The sequence below is a fragment of the Camelina sativa genome, chromosome 3 (genome assembly GCF_000633955.1).
Source record: "Camelina sativa cultivar DH55 chromosome 3, Cs, whole genome shotgun sequence".
In the NCBI taxonomy this organism is placed as follows: Eukaryota; Viridiplantae; Streptophyta; class Magnoliopsida; order Brassicales; family Brassicaceae; genus Camelina; species Camelina sativa.
Window position 1 is genome coordinate 10,584,167 of NC_025687.1, and position 15,004 is coordinate 10,599,170.

The 15,004-nt window shown below is 36.6% G+C and overlaps 3 protein-coding genes across 3 annotated transcripts; 2 read left to right on the forward strand and 1 right to left on the reverse strand.

The window, feature by feature from the left end:
- LOC104776422 (myb-like protein I) lies at positions 2,728-4,499 on the forward strand. Its single transcript, XM_010500490.2, has 3 exons — positions 2,728-2,959; positions 3,073-3,148; positions 3,273-4,499. Exons 1-3 carry the CDS (start codon positions 2,921-2,923, stop codon positions 4,238-4,240), a joined length of 1,083 nt encoding a protein of 360 aa, XP_010498792.1. The 5' UTR covers positions 2,728-2,920; the 3' UTR covers positions 4,241-4,499.
- Positions 6,517-9,273, forward strand: LOC104776423 (multicopper oxidase LPR1-like). The gene is made up of 4 exons (XM_010500491.2): positions 6,517-7,066; positions 7,378-8,502; positions 8,580-8,915; positions 9,007-9,273. Exons 1-4 carry the CDS (start codon positions 6,833-6,835, stop codon positions 9,058-9,060), a joined length of 1,749 nt encoding a protein of 582 aa, XP_010498793.1. The 5' UTR covers positions 6,517-6,832; the 3' UTR covers positions 9,061-9,273.
- Positions 9,361-12,808, reverse strand: LOC104776424 (ferric reduction oxidase 3, mitochondrial). Its single transcript, XM_010500492.2, has 9 exons — positions 12,671-12,808; positions 12,400-12,567; positions 12,162-12,264; positions 11,873-12,073; positions 11,261-11,495; positions 10,810-11,137; positions 10,481-10,724; positions 9,746-10,395; positions 9,361-9,643 (listed from the first exon to the last, which is right to left on the reverse strand). The coding sequence occupies exons 1-9, from the start codon at positions 12,765-12,767 to the stop codon at positions 9,504-9,506; spliced, it is 2,166 nt and encodes a 721-aa protein (XP_010498794.1). The 5' UTR covers positions 12,768-12,808; the 3' UTR covers positions 9,361-9,503.

Genomic DNA, 15,004 nt, shown 5'->3' on the forward strand with positions numbered 1-15,004 from the left:
TAAAAGGTTTTGTTTTGCCAATCTGATCAATCAAAAATTAAATTGAAAAATGAAAGAAAATATAGATGGAATTTGCATTTATTTAATAATAAAAGATAAATTCGATCAAAAACCGGATCCAAAATTTAAACGGAAAGATACATTCTATTTGGTTTTATTAAGCAAAAAAAAGACCACCATATTATAGACATAAAGTCATAAACTGTGAATGTTTTTAATTCCTTCGGTTGAGATGTCGTCAACGGTGACATTCTTTTAAACATTCCGTGATTAAAGGATTAGCATGGCTGTGAACGGGTGAGGTATTAAAATTATAAATCTTCGTTTTTGTCCCTAAAATATCATTCATCGAATATATAATTGAATCCATACCCTACACCTGTTAAACTAAAGTATTCAAATAACTATCTTAGGCCAATAATTTTGTTTGTATTCACTTGATAGTTGATACTAGTAAAAGAGTTTTGTGGAGGCAGTGGTTGGTTAATAAAAAGTTGAAAGATTCTATGACGCTGAAGAAATCCTTGGCAAGTGAAAAGCCAAACATCAAACAATTATATGCCATCTCTGCCCTTTTGTTGTACACCTATGACAAGTGTAAGATCCGACGGTAAACAATTTTATTCGCATGGGTCCTTATTGTATCTCTACGTAATTTATGGTATTGTTCCTCGGTGGAAGTAGATATGTCGACGATGATGTCTTTGGATAAGATAAGATATTTGTTAGTCAATAGATATATAATGAAAAGTAAATCATTGAATATGCAATTGCTCAAAATTTTCCAAAACAACTTATTAAAATTTTGGAACATAGCATAGTTTGCCGACCACCAGCAAAGGGACAAGTTTTCTTGTTAGTAAAATTTATTAATTGTGTGTGTTCCTTATAATATAACGTGGTTGGTTAAGGGATGCCTTAAGAAAATGATATACGACCCTCTAACGGAAAAAAGGAACTAAATATGAAAATTATTTGATAATACGATCAGAGGACATGTAAGTACATTGTCGGGTAATGACATGACTAATTATTAATTACGACCCCAATCAAATGAACATATTCTGAAAGTCTATTATGGCATGTGAAATTTTGAAAAGACACAAAACTAATGGACAGATGAGGAGTAACACAGCAAACGCGTAGCGTCGAGACTTGAAGACTTTGAAATTAGGAGTCAACGTTTCGTTGATGCTGTGAGGCCCAGGGTTCTGGAGCTTATGTTTTTTATTGTCACGTGTACGGTGTTTGGGACATGAACGGTTAAATTATTCGACTTGAAACTCTAATCACGGCCGGAAAGGAAATATAGAGGATAATACTGAAATGTGCAGTTTACATCAAGTATTAATACCATAATGTAATGTTGGCTATGGATATAACATATCATGTGATCACTACAATNTTTTTTTTTTTTTTTTTTTTGTCGTCTGATCACTACGAATTTTGGTAACTAGATTTATCGTGAAAGGAACATGTATTGGACTATTGATTGTGGCAACTGGCAACTCCCAAATCTAAAGTGCATCTATCACATATAGTTTTGATATTTGAGTTATTGATTTGGGTATCAATGTTATGGTTTTGATATTTGAGTTGTTTATAGTATATTTGTTTTTGTTGTTGCAGTTTATTAGACGCTTGAAATTATCTTATGTGCTGTAAGAATTTGCATTCCCAAATTACATTATCAATCAAGATTGTATATGATTCAAATAACAAAAAGTTATCATGTGGATCAAAATTAGGTAACAAGTCTCATTTTCTATAGTTATTAGTACTATGTGATTTTCTCTTTGACCAGTAGACATATATAATATATAATGATGATAATATCACTACAAATCTAGTGATTAGTGTGAGTTTCAATTCAAGATTTACTCTGGTTACAGTATAATAAGTGCATAACAGAAAAAAAAAACATATCCAAAATAACAGAACATAATGAAATCACACTATTTTGATATAGAACAGGCCTTGATTTTCTGTTTTCGGCCCATATTAGATTAATCTGAAAGGCCATACCCGCTGAATCGCGTAACATAATAACATTGCATGTCTACCTTTTTTCTTAAGTGTAGTAGACTGAAAAGACAGAAAACAAACAAAGTTGGGGATAACATCAAATATAAAAATCAAGTTTTGTTGACTAGGTTATGGTAACAAAGAAGATTGAAATGTAAATTGCAAAGCTACAACTTTTTTTTTTTTGTACAGACGCAAAGCTACAACTTATTGTTATCATATTGTATAAAATTTCAGATATAATCATTTACTATTATGTCATTTCATTGGCATATAGATTAGCATATGTTACTCTATTATTCTAAGAAAAGAAAAGGAAGAACAAGTTGGGAAAAGAGAGGGAGAAGCTCGAGAAGAGTGTGGGAGAAGGCAAACCCCAAACACTGACTAGACACAGACCGTTGGGCCCGACTCTTCATGCATGCACTCTTCTGACATTTACAATATTTCTCTAAATATACAAATTCTTTACTATTTTCAATTTCATTACTGTTATACTTTACGAGTACTATTCTTGTTGGAGTTACTAAAATATAAAAAAGTATACGCCTTAAATAATGATTCGTACAATTCAAAATGTTTTGTTCCTATGCAATTTAACTCCAAAAAATTTCAAAATGTTTTGTTCTTATGCAATTTAAACTCCAAAAATTCAGAATTTAATGAGGGAAGGAGTTGGTCAGGTCGCTGTAACTTTTTAAGTGTCAGTCTCACTCACTCGCTCAACATCTTTCCAAATTTCAGAGCAAAAAAGTCTCTAACCCCAAAGCCCCCCACCCCCCCTACTCAATTGCCTTACTTCAAAAGCCGAGCTTCTTCTCCTAAAAAAAGCTTAGAAGTTATAAAAAAACCCCAAACGCTTTACTCATCTCTCTCTTCTTCTTTGTTCAAAGCCATGACTAAAGATGAAGACTTTAAGCTCTTAAAGATCCAGGTAAAATCTTAAACACTTTCCCCCACTTTATCATTCTCTAGCTCCTTCTTAGTGTTGCGTTGATCTCTCCATTGTGTTAATGGTTTTTTGACTTTTAATATCGAGAACCACAGACGTTTTCCCTAAGAGTCAACATCCATTGCGAGGGTTGTAACCAAAAAGTCAAGAAACTTCTTCAGAGAATCGAAGGTTTTCTTTTCTTCTTCTCTCTCTCTCTTTCTCTCCTCAACCCTAAGTTCACAACATGCAAACATTTCTACTTTACTCATCTTGGATTCTTGACGAATACATTGTCTGGTTTTGACGTAAACAGGAGTTTGTCACGTGAAGGTAGAATCAGAACATCAAAAGGTGACTGTTACCGGGTCAGTTGACTCAGCCACACTCATCAACAAGCTCGTTAAAGCCGGCAAACACGCCGAGCTTTGGTCTCCTAACCCTAACCAAAACCAACCTCAAAAGGCCAAGACTAATGACGTCACTAAGAACACCGCTCAAAAGAGTCAGAAGCAAGGCTCAGCCAAAAGTGGTCTTGAAGCTTTCAAGCCCAAGAATAACCCTAAAGGGGCAGCCTTTGCCATGGAGGAAGAAGAAGACGGCGGAGAGGGAGAAGTCGGAGACGTCCAGCTTCCAAAACCAGCCAACCAGCAGCAAAAAACCGTCGTCAACTCCAAGAAAAACAATGGAGGAGCTGCGATGAACAATGGAAACAACGGAGTCAACGCCGCATCAAAAAAAGTCAACCAAAAGCAGAGCAACCAAAACCAGAACACTCAACAAGTAATGGCGGCTATGAGAATGAGAACCGCCGGAAAAATAAACCCTGGTGTTGAGAGCAATGAGATTGGAGCTCTCATGGGTCTAGCTGGATTCAACGGCACAACAAACGCCGTGACTCATCCCACAAATGGGATACAGCAACAGCTTCAAGCTCCAGCGTTAAACAACATCAACGGTGTCACTAACCACAACCTAAACAATGGTAACGGAGGCATGATGATGAACATGAATGGCTACAACAATCATCATCCAATGAACATGCAGAGTAGGCAAATGATGCATCAGCATCCTCAGCCTCAGCAAATGATGTACCAAAGATCAGCTTTCGTTCCAGCATCAAGCAATGGGTATTACTACAATTATACCCCTAGTCCCTACAGTTATTATCCTTATTACCCTTACCCAGCTGAGCAGCAGTCGCAGCAAAGTATTCACCCATCTCCAACAAACATGTCTAGTGATGAAGACACTAGTCATAACAGTGGTTGCAACATCATGTAAAGTGTGGTTGCTTGATGTGGAAGGTTCCTTTCTGCTTGTGGAAACTAGACTTTAAAAGGTTAATTAAAATATTTTTTCATGTTAATGTCTAATGTGATATATTAGTGTTTGGTTTTGGTTTTTTTTCTTTTAGACTGGGTACTTTTTTTTGTGTGGCATGGCATGTAGCTGTTTTAAACTGACATGAAGGGGTGTTGGTTGATATGTAAATCCCAGAATGTTATTTTGATGTTTCTTGTGAGATGCTTTGCTTTGTCTAGTTTCTTTTTTCTAACACTAGTGGTTGGTGCGGTGTAAAACATTTGTAGAAGAGCGTTTAGAGCGGTTTGGTTTTGTCACGACGTGGTTTGTGTGCATCTCTCGAAAAGATATTCTCTCTATCCACTGAAAAGTTATTCCACCTGCTCGCTACCTCTCGGTAGGTGTCTCGTTATAAGCGTCACCTATCTTATTTAATGAGACATAGTTCGAGTTTTTAATATTGGACTAGTTAAAATAAATGTCTTTAGCCGGTCATGCATCAATCAATCCTTTGCTTTTTTAGTTTTGATACTTTACAACTTACAAGATACGTATGGAAATCGGTATTTGCTGATTTTTTTTTTTTGTTTTGTTTTGGCGCTTGAAAATCGAAAACATACTGAACTGATTTGAACCATGTTTTGGGCCACATGAATTCCAAATATATGTTTTGGCCTAAATGATAGATGTCCAACTTGGTTTTTTCGCAAAGAAGCCCTATAGTAAAATTCTTGATAGTCACCACAAGATCCCCCAACCAGGAGACAAAAACATGCAAACGAAAAAGGCAAAACATTTTGGCTGTTTATAAGCGATTTTTAAAACGTATCCTAAGTTTAAGATTTTGATTTTGAACATTGGTTTCGAATGGTCGATCCGCATTCACCACTAAACAGGAAGAGATTTATTTCTCAGCGGTGTTTGGTGTTTGATATGGTTTAATTATGATTTCTCACCACAATCGTACGTCTGTCCAAATTTATATATACGAAACAATCTTATTTATCAATTGTGATTTTAATTGTACCTGAAAACTCTACACAGTCAATATAGGACAATTCCTAAAACACAAATTAATAGCAGCGCAGGACACTAAACTTATGTAACTAAATAACATTTGGTACGATAACATTACTTTCTGTTTGGTCCCTTTTTCATACTTATACTAATCTTTATATATAATAATGTGGTTTGTACATAATTATGGATTTCCAAATGGACACTTAAGAGTTAGACGCAAGAAGGGTCGAGGTTAGGATAGTGGACCCATCTCTCAAATTCCTTTCACACTTGAGAGTACCTAACTTTTTGCGCCACGAGCCGTGGGATGTTTGCCTTTGTTTATCTTATGGGTTTCAAAACTATCGGAGACTTGCTTGTGTCTTAGTTACTCATAAAGTTGTCATTAAAAAAGTTGAACTTCTCGAGTATACAATTCTTTTCCGGTCAGCAAAGGTAAATTAGGTGCTTTGCTAAATGTAAAGTGTTAGCGTGTCTATACTAGAACTTTCTCGTATATCACACTAATCAAGAATTTTAGTGTGACATAATGACATTGTAGTATTAATTTATAAACATTTAGATTAGTTTAATATTTTATATTATGCAGTATTATTTTTGATTGGTTGAACTTGTTAAAAGTAAAGACTTCTTAATTTGCGTGTTTTAGTTAAAACATCATATATTTTGAAACGGAGGGAGTAAATTTTATTGCTTATCTTATTATTGCTACTTTTTATAATCGCCTTTCTTGTTGTAATTTTCATTGATGGTGTTCGCGTTTTCTGCTTTTCTACGTGTGCCATTATTTAATTTGTAACTATGTATATGTCGCTTACTAGCTTTTTCACCTGTGAAGCCCACACGAACATAATTTATTTTTTTAACTAGCTTAAGGAGCATATATATGATTTTTAAAGACTCTTAAAGACTCGGAACTGATTTCTAACCAACCACCAAATTAAGGAGTTTAAGATCTATTCTCGACCATAGACCCATAGTTATACGTACTAATCAAGCTACCTACCTATCTACCTCGAAGACTATGCTAAGCTAAAAAAAATGAATCGTCCGAGTTAGGCTCTCATTTGTCATTAAGCTTTCTTAATTTTTTGTTTTCACACTTGTCATTAAGGATTGAACATTTATAGGCAACTTAATTAAATGCATACTCAGCTAAATCCGGTACTAACAAGGGTGTGAGATGAGTGAAAATTTATAAAATAATACTACAAGACAAGCAAAAGATCCCAAAATAAACACTTTGAAGAGAAAGGTCACTGAATATTAAAAAAGCAAAATGACATCTGCACATCATGCAACCATTTGAAGAATGAATAGAAAAGTTTTACAATATTAGATTAGCGATAGTCGATAGAAAAAAAAAGGTAAAGATCCTATACTTCGTAGACTCAAGGGTGTGAACTAGAGACCACCACGTTCTCTAATACACACATACACACATACTCTCCTTATATATATGATCTAATTTAATGATCAAGAACTTAATTTCTCATACGAAGTTAATCATTCACACACACACTCACACACAATTGACTTGAGTTGACAGAAATGGAATCTCTATTGTGTCCGAGGAAGATGAAGAGAGTGATGATGCTAATAGTAACATTGACGTGGCTCCGTGGCACGTGCGGGGAGCTGCTCGATGACCAGCTATTCGAAGTGGGAAAGCTTCAGATGTTCGTCGACGACCTCCCAGATATGCCTAGACTCCATGGATTTAACTCTGTTCATGGCATCCTCAAACCCACTTCTCTTCAAATCGGCATGTTCTCCACTAAATGGGTATTCTTCTTTCCCTCATTCCTTTTTTTTTTCAAGAATCAGATTCTTTTGGATTGGTGACAAATTGACAATAAAATCGATTCGTATTTCACTTGTTTACGTGTCGTTGAAAAGAAAATGATGAGATACGTTATGTGTTTACTCTTGACCTCACTTTATTAGTCCTCTGGGTCGTAAAAGACATATAGTAGTAGTCTAGTGGACTAGTAGTAATTAGCACACTTGTAACTTGTACGTTGTAACGATTCATTAATAGAAAAACAGAGTATGATAGATAACTAAATAAAATTTAAAATTTATGAGTGTGACAGAAATTTCATAGAGATTTGCCTGCGACACAAGTGTTCGCCTACGGCACATCACGTAGCAAGGCAACAGTTCCTGGTCCGACGATCGAAGCAGTGTATGGAGTAGACACATACGTTACGTGGCGAAACCACCTTCCTACATCTCACATTCTTCCTTGGGATCCCACAATCTCTCCTGCGACCGCGAACCACGGTGGAATCCCTACGGTGGTTCACTTACACGGCGGAATCCACGAACCAGCCAGTGATGGAAACGCTGATGCGTGGTTCACTGCGGGTTTCAAAGAGACTGGACCAAAATGGACCAAAACGACGTTGCATTACGAGAACATGCAACAACCTGGTAACATGTGGTACCACGACCATGCCATGGGTTTGACCCGAATCAACAACCTCGCCGGTATGGTAGGCGCCTACGTTCTTCGCCACCACGCCGTCGAATCTTCTTTTCGGCTACCCACGGGAGATGAATTTGACCGGCCGTTGATCGTTTTCGACCGGAGCTTTCGTAAAGACGGGTCAATATACATGAACGCAACTGGGAACAACCCATCGATTCACCCGCAATGGCAACCGGAATATTTCGGCGATGTGATCATCGTCAATGGAAAAGCGTGGCCGCGACTAAACGTCCGACGTAGGAAATACAGATTTCGCATCATAAACGCAAGCAACGCAAGATTCTTCAAATTCTTCTTCTCCAACGGTCTAGATTTCATCGTGGTAGGTTCTGATTCTGCGTATCTCTCAAAACCGGTGGTGACCAAATGGATTCTCTTATCTCCGTCAGAAATCGCAGACGCCATCGTTGATTTCTCGAAATCGCCGTCGGGAACGGTGGTGCTCGCTAATGATGCGCCTTATCCTTACCCTAGGGGTGATCCCGTCAACAAAGAAAACAGCAAGGTAATGAAATTTATCGTCAAAACTGAACCAGAGGATGACACAAGTACAATTCCCAAGAGGCTTATTGATTACTCGGCTGCTGATGCGTCAAACGCTGTCCTCACGCGTTACATCTCTATGTACGAGTACGTGAGCAGTTCTGATGAGCCAACTCATTTGTTTGTCAACGGCTTGCCCTATGACGCTCCCGTCACGGAAACTCCAAAAATAGGAACCACCGAGGTACGTTGTCTTAATTAACGGTCTAATACGTAGCCGATTACAAAAATTTTAATGATACAAAAAGTGAAACTAATCAGGTGTGGGAAGTGATAAATTTGACGGAGGATAATCATCCGTTACACATTCATCTCGGACTTTTCAAAGTGGTTGAGCAAACGGAGTTATTGGCGGGAGGACTGGAGGAGTTCAAGGAGTGTATGACAAAACACAACGACGCCGTCAAGTGCAAGATTAGTAAATACGCACGAGGGACAAAGACTGCGGTGACGGCACACGAGAGAGGCTGGAAGAACGTGTTCAAGATGATGCCGGGACATGTGACGAGGATACTCGTACGCTTTTCTTATATCCACACTAACGCATCTTACCCTTTCGATGCCACTCAGGAACCCGGCTACATCTACCATTGTCACGTAAGTAGGAATATTTCAGAACATTTTGAATTTGATAAACGTTATTTTACATTAATCTTTTCTTATGAACATAAATATTTTTACATTGCAGATACTGGACCACGAGGACAATATGATGATGAGGCCGCTTAAGGTCATTAATTGATATGTATTCAATAAAAAAAAAAGAACAATCGGATATTTTAATATGTTACACATTGAGAATGTAATATAATCTCTACTTTATTAATCCCTAGCAATAATTAATTAGTTCTAATTTCTAAAAATTAGTACTGGCTATGTTGAAAGAACCATTCTTTCCTGAATTTGTTCCACTTATGAATCCAAATTCAGAAATAATAAGAATTTTCTAAATTGATTACGTTGAGTTCTATGATACATGATAAGCCATTATTTTATTTTAACCCAAGTTTAGACGCATAAGGAAAGCATTATACAAAAAATGTTGGAGAAAAAGTTTGTATAAACCTACTATAGTTGTTATTATCATCGACTAAGAGAAAACAAACACAAACGCTAAAATTATAATGAGAGAGGATCAAATTACTCCCCAATCATTTTCTTTTACACCAATCTAAAAAAAAAAAATCACCAGGTGAAACTGATAGATTCAAATTGAAGATTCTCAGCCGAACGAAAGGAACAAATATTTGCAACCTCTTCTCTCATCTTCCTTGGACCACAAACAAGAACTCCGACGCTTGAACCATTGAAACCAACTAGGAGCTCTGCTTTCACACAATGATGAGAGTGAGAACTTAGAAAAATCAATATACTCTACAAGTCTAATACATGTATGAAGATGTTATATAATCTTGAAATAGACTTACTGTTAAGATTAGGCCTTTCTCCATATTGAATGTTGGTGACTTCCGATAGCAGCTGATCTGGCGAGGTCTCGATCATCAATGGAGACAATGCGTCATCGTTTTCATCTTTTTCCTTATAATTCATTTTGTTACACAACATAGCGACCGTTGACGTAGCCACCACGCTAATGGAGATTGCTAGAAGGTAAATGAGAGATTTATACGCCGCATTGTACTTTTTCGAGCTTTGATCGATTGGGTAAATGTGATATCTTGTGATGAATGCGATGATGATGATAAAGATCATGAATGAAGAAGAGAGGATGGTGGCGAGCCATAGCCAGGAGTTGGATCCGAGGATTGGTGAGATGGGTTGGTCTGAGACATATGGTTTGAAATCTAGGGTTTTGATGATGTTCATATTGCAAGTTGATTCTTTCTCTCGGGTGACGAAGGCTATGATCTGGATATCTACAAAGGAGGGGATCTCTGTGGATATTGGTAAGATTAGGCTGAGCATGGAGAGGTCGGAAGAGGTCTTGAACACGCAGATTAAGGTCATCTTTGGGATTTTACAAGTGTTCGTTGAGCTCATGTAGAGTAGATCGCGGATTATGGAGATGAACGGTGTAATCCCACTACCTCCACTAACCATCACAAGAGTATCATGTCTGCGAAATAAAAAATCAGAGCATGTTACTTGTTTTGCAACGAATCGAATGTTGAACTTCTCTGTTTCGGATTTAGGTTAATTACCGTAGGTAATCAGTGGAAGCAGGGCCGTAGGGTCCCTCAACGGAAACAGCAAGGTGGTCGATAGGATCAGAAGAAGAAAGCATATGGTAAAGCTTAGTGGACCATTTTCCTTGGCACTTGATCATTACACTTATCTTCTTTGGTTCGAGTTTGCTACTAGAAGTTATCGTAAATGGATGCCACTGCAGTTTCGAAATACTCGGTATGCTCACGAACAATATACTCGTCGGACTATACATCAGCACTGTATCGACATGTTTAGCACATGATTCTTGAGTAGGTAATCAATTGAAGAAGGTAAAACAGAGGGATCGTTAGTTAAAACTCACTAGGGTTTTTGGAGAAATTGAGCTCGACGGTTTCACAAGGAAGAACACGAGCAGAGGCTAGCTTGACATTGTTGCGCGACTGGAGAAATCTCAAGAAACGATCGACGATGAAGATGTAGAAACCGGGGAATGAGGTCAACGCATAAGATATGCCAACGTGGAAGACGAAGAAGAGCATGAAGACCATGTAGAGATAATGAGTGTAGAAGAAGACTTCGAAGTATCTCCTTCTAATCGCCGGGAATGTGGTGGTCCACATCACAAGTCCGGCCACCAGAGCTATCTCTCCGGCTAAATGCGAGATACCGGTCCTATCCCACTCCAACATCTATTCACACGAACAGATAAGGGTTAGCACTTATCACTGAGCATTAAAATGAACAAATTTACTTTTAATCAAACTGGTTAATTAATTATTTCGTCAAACTTATAATAACCCATATAGACTAACCTGAGAGATTTGATTTGTAGATATCCAGTAGAGACAATAACAAAGACCGTGGCTGGTCAATAAGGTCATGACCAAGTTACCGAGCCATATATGGTACTTGATGCTTGACTCCGACGTAAGCCCAACTGCAGCCAGCAACGATGACCCACGCGCCACCGGATAGAACAAGAACCCCAAGCATATGTTCCCTGTTAGACCTAACCTTACTGCTATTGCATTCAGTCTCGCTTGCCATCTTTTGAAGTTTCGCCATATATAAAAAAAAAAACACGTAAGAGTCAACTATTTTTTATTAAGAGTTTTAACCATTTTTAAATATCATTTTGTATTGAAATATACGAAAAAAAAACATATCAAATAAATTGTTTATAAAAAGCCCAATTGTTAAAGATATACTGATATACGTATATATCTGATATGAATTAATTATGTTATTATTTTCTTTATTTATCCATCCCTGCAATGCAAATAGGCATTCAACTAAATAAATAACCCAAAGTGTTAACATATATGATTATTATATATAAACTATATGGTGTATGTATATTTCGCGATAAATACAAACATAAACGTTAATGGCAAAAAAAAAAACAAATTATATAATAAACTTACAAGTTATCTCCACCGGTTGGAATTGATTGAGGAGTGATGGTGGCAAAGGTAAAGTAAAAGTAATTGGCTAAGCTCCAAAGAAGAAGAGCCAAGAACATCGTCAAGAACATAACCTCAGTCACTGTCACTATTCCTAATCCCTTCACCAACATTGGTTTTTTCAATGCACCAAACTTGTTTCTCTTCTTCCTCTCCACTCCACTTTTTTAATTAACAGAAAAGAAAAAAAAATGATATAAAAAGCGGTTCATTAGATTATAATCAGTTGGTAGTTTAAGTGTTTAATTACCTATTTAATTGGTTAACTGTCGTTTGTTTCTTCAAGTGAAGGTAAATCGATCCAAGAAAAGCCAATAGAATCATTGGAAACATGTAAACCAAAAGGTTTGCTCCTAATAAAAGAAAAACCAGTATGTGTATATAATAATATATAAATGGTATTTGTTCAAAAATAGCTAACTGAAAAAAATTAGATTAGATCTATGACCACTTCTAAAGAAAAAAAAAAAACTAATGTGAATTTGTACCTGGTCTCCCAAAATAAATCGATTCGCCGAGCTTGGCACGCATGGATTTCAACCAGATTTTCTTGTAAGTAGACGTTGGCATCATGATCCAAATCACCATAGTACCAATCAAAATCACCATCGTTAAGAGCTTAATCACATTCTTAATCATTTCCTTGTTCATTTCTCCTAATACCATATTACAAGAGATGAAACTCCACCTTTATCAATAAAGAAAAGAGAGAGATGGAACTGCAAGAAAATAAGAAGAACAAAATAAAGCGGAACGAACTCTTTAATGGATATGTCTGAGTTTGTTTAGATTTTCTGACAAGGGACGGAAAGCTTCGGTGACCACGCGCCACCACGAGCGAACCACGCGCCACCATGAGCGAACCACGTTAGATATCAAGAATGGCTTGTGGTTGCCACTTCCTCGTTCCTTCGCCATTCCACAACCTAAACTACTCGTCTCTCTCTACACCGTTAATGAATTAAAATAATTAATTAATGAATAGACAATTTCCTTGAACCGTTCTGATTTTGACTTTTCTCATACCACATCATCCAAAACAAAAAGGACCAATGAGAACGTCAAAACACACCACGTCACAATAAGTTTTCATAAGATAAGAAAAAATCCGCCAAAAAAAGGAAATGTGCCGTGGCATTTCAAGTCATACAGGTAACGTAGCGAAGCATGCACCAAGGTTCATGCCTACATTACAGAGCATTTTATGCACTAAAGCAAGCGCAAAATTAGGTTAGGCATTGGCGTAGACCTGAAAATTTACCTACCACTAATTAAACTCTAAATATCTGCTATATATGTGTGATGTGTCCATCCCTAAATTTAACTTGTCGTATAATTGAGAAGGAGGAGGATGTAAATCTCTTATTGGGTTTACACACTTGACTCCAAGTTTGCTAAGTTCAAAGATTGTTTTCTAAGTTTGAAGTTTCCCGGATTTTTTTTTTTTTTTGGGTTAACTTTCGATAACTCATCTCAATGTAAAGAGTTAGTTGTCGAGATGAGATGAATAATCGAGAGATTTTGTGACAGTAACATTTATGACTATACTTAGCAAGTAATTTTAAATTCCATGTGCTAACAACACCGTGCATATATGTGTCTCACAGACCTATAGCTGACAACGACATAAGATATGAAAATGTAAAATCTCAAAGTACAAAGGCCTTGCTTAAACTGAAAACAAATGTAAAAGACCAAATCCACCACACTTTTTTAACCTAAGAAAATTTATGATAGTCTCTTGAGACCCCGGACCAGACTATAATAATAGTAATATATCACTGGGCTCAATTATCTCAGACGGGATCGAACTGGCAGTGAAAGGTTCAAATTCCTTTGAAAGCTATCCGAAGTAGTGTCACCACCAGCCCATCGATATACACTTAATTAGTTGAAGCATTAAGCATACATTTTCAACAATTCCACGAATTCAACTATTTAAATTCTCAATCTTAAATATACACTAGCTAAGTAAGAAAACAAAATGAAGTAGAAATCAACATCTCTCTTTTTATTGCACAAAATAATTCTACGTATTTTAAAATACACGAATGTAAATATTAAATATACATAATATGGTTGATGTACTAATTGTCAAGTAGGGTCTATTGCAACTTTTGTGAAGTGTTATCATTGGCTGGCTTTGGGTTATATATCTATGTGTCTGGAGCAGAGATATTTTCACTTTATTAAATGTATCTTGTTGTCATTTGTCAGTTGTTCACTACTCTCCTTGATTTGTTATAGACATATATTATCAGGGTACGGTTTTATTATTGCGTTTAATACGGTTCAGTACTACGGCGTAAGTTGGGTGCCCTCGTTCACTCTCGCCTAGTCACGGATATGGATCAGTTTGAGGTGAGTCTCTTTGTGATCTCCACTTTGATTCTGGAAAGCCAATAATTGGAGAGAATTCCCTAATTCTAAAACCCCATACAATGTAATTATCACAAGTCGATTGCACCGAAGAGAGCTAGAAGAACCACAATCACTTTGGATTTTGATGGTTCCACCAACTTGTTGGTAATATCCCTATCTCCCAATGGTACGAGCTTATAGTAACTAATTAGGTTTTGATTTGAGAGAGGCTTTGATACCTTGTAAGTTAGAACCATCATTTAGTGTACTGATCATTGACTCGACTCTTATATATACACACGTACAGTACGACAACATGCAGTAATTAACACCAAGTATATTTAGTTAATTTGTTCTAAAAAATAGCAAAACCTAGCTAGCTAGTACTATATCTATTGCCAAAAAGAATACAAAACGGAATAAATTGTTAAAACAAATTCACAGAAACCGTAGAAGAACATATAGTTATATTACAAATAAATGATTGATGATGATAATCTTTTAAAACTTCATAATTGGTTCCGGCCAGAATAAACAGATAACTAATTTTTAACATTGTGGTCCGAATACTTATTAGATTTGACCCATCATGTTTATATTTTCTTTTATTAAAAAACCCATTACAACTTTTTTCTATAAGAAAAAAAAGAAAGAGATGATAATATATGTAAGGGTCGGCTTTACAACGAAGCAAGCAAAGAAAATGTAATGGTGCTCGATCACTCTTATGTA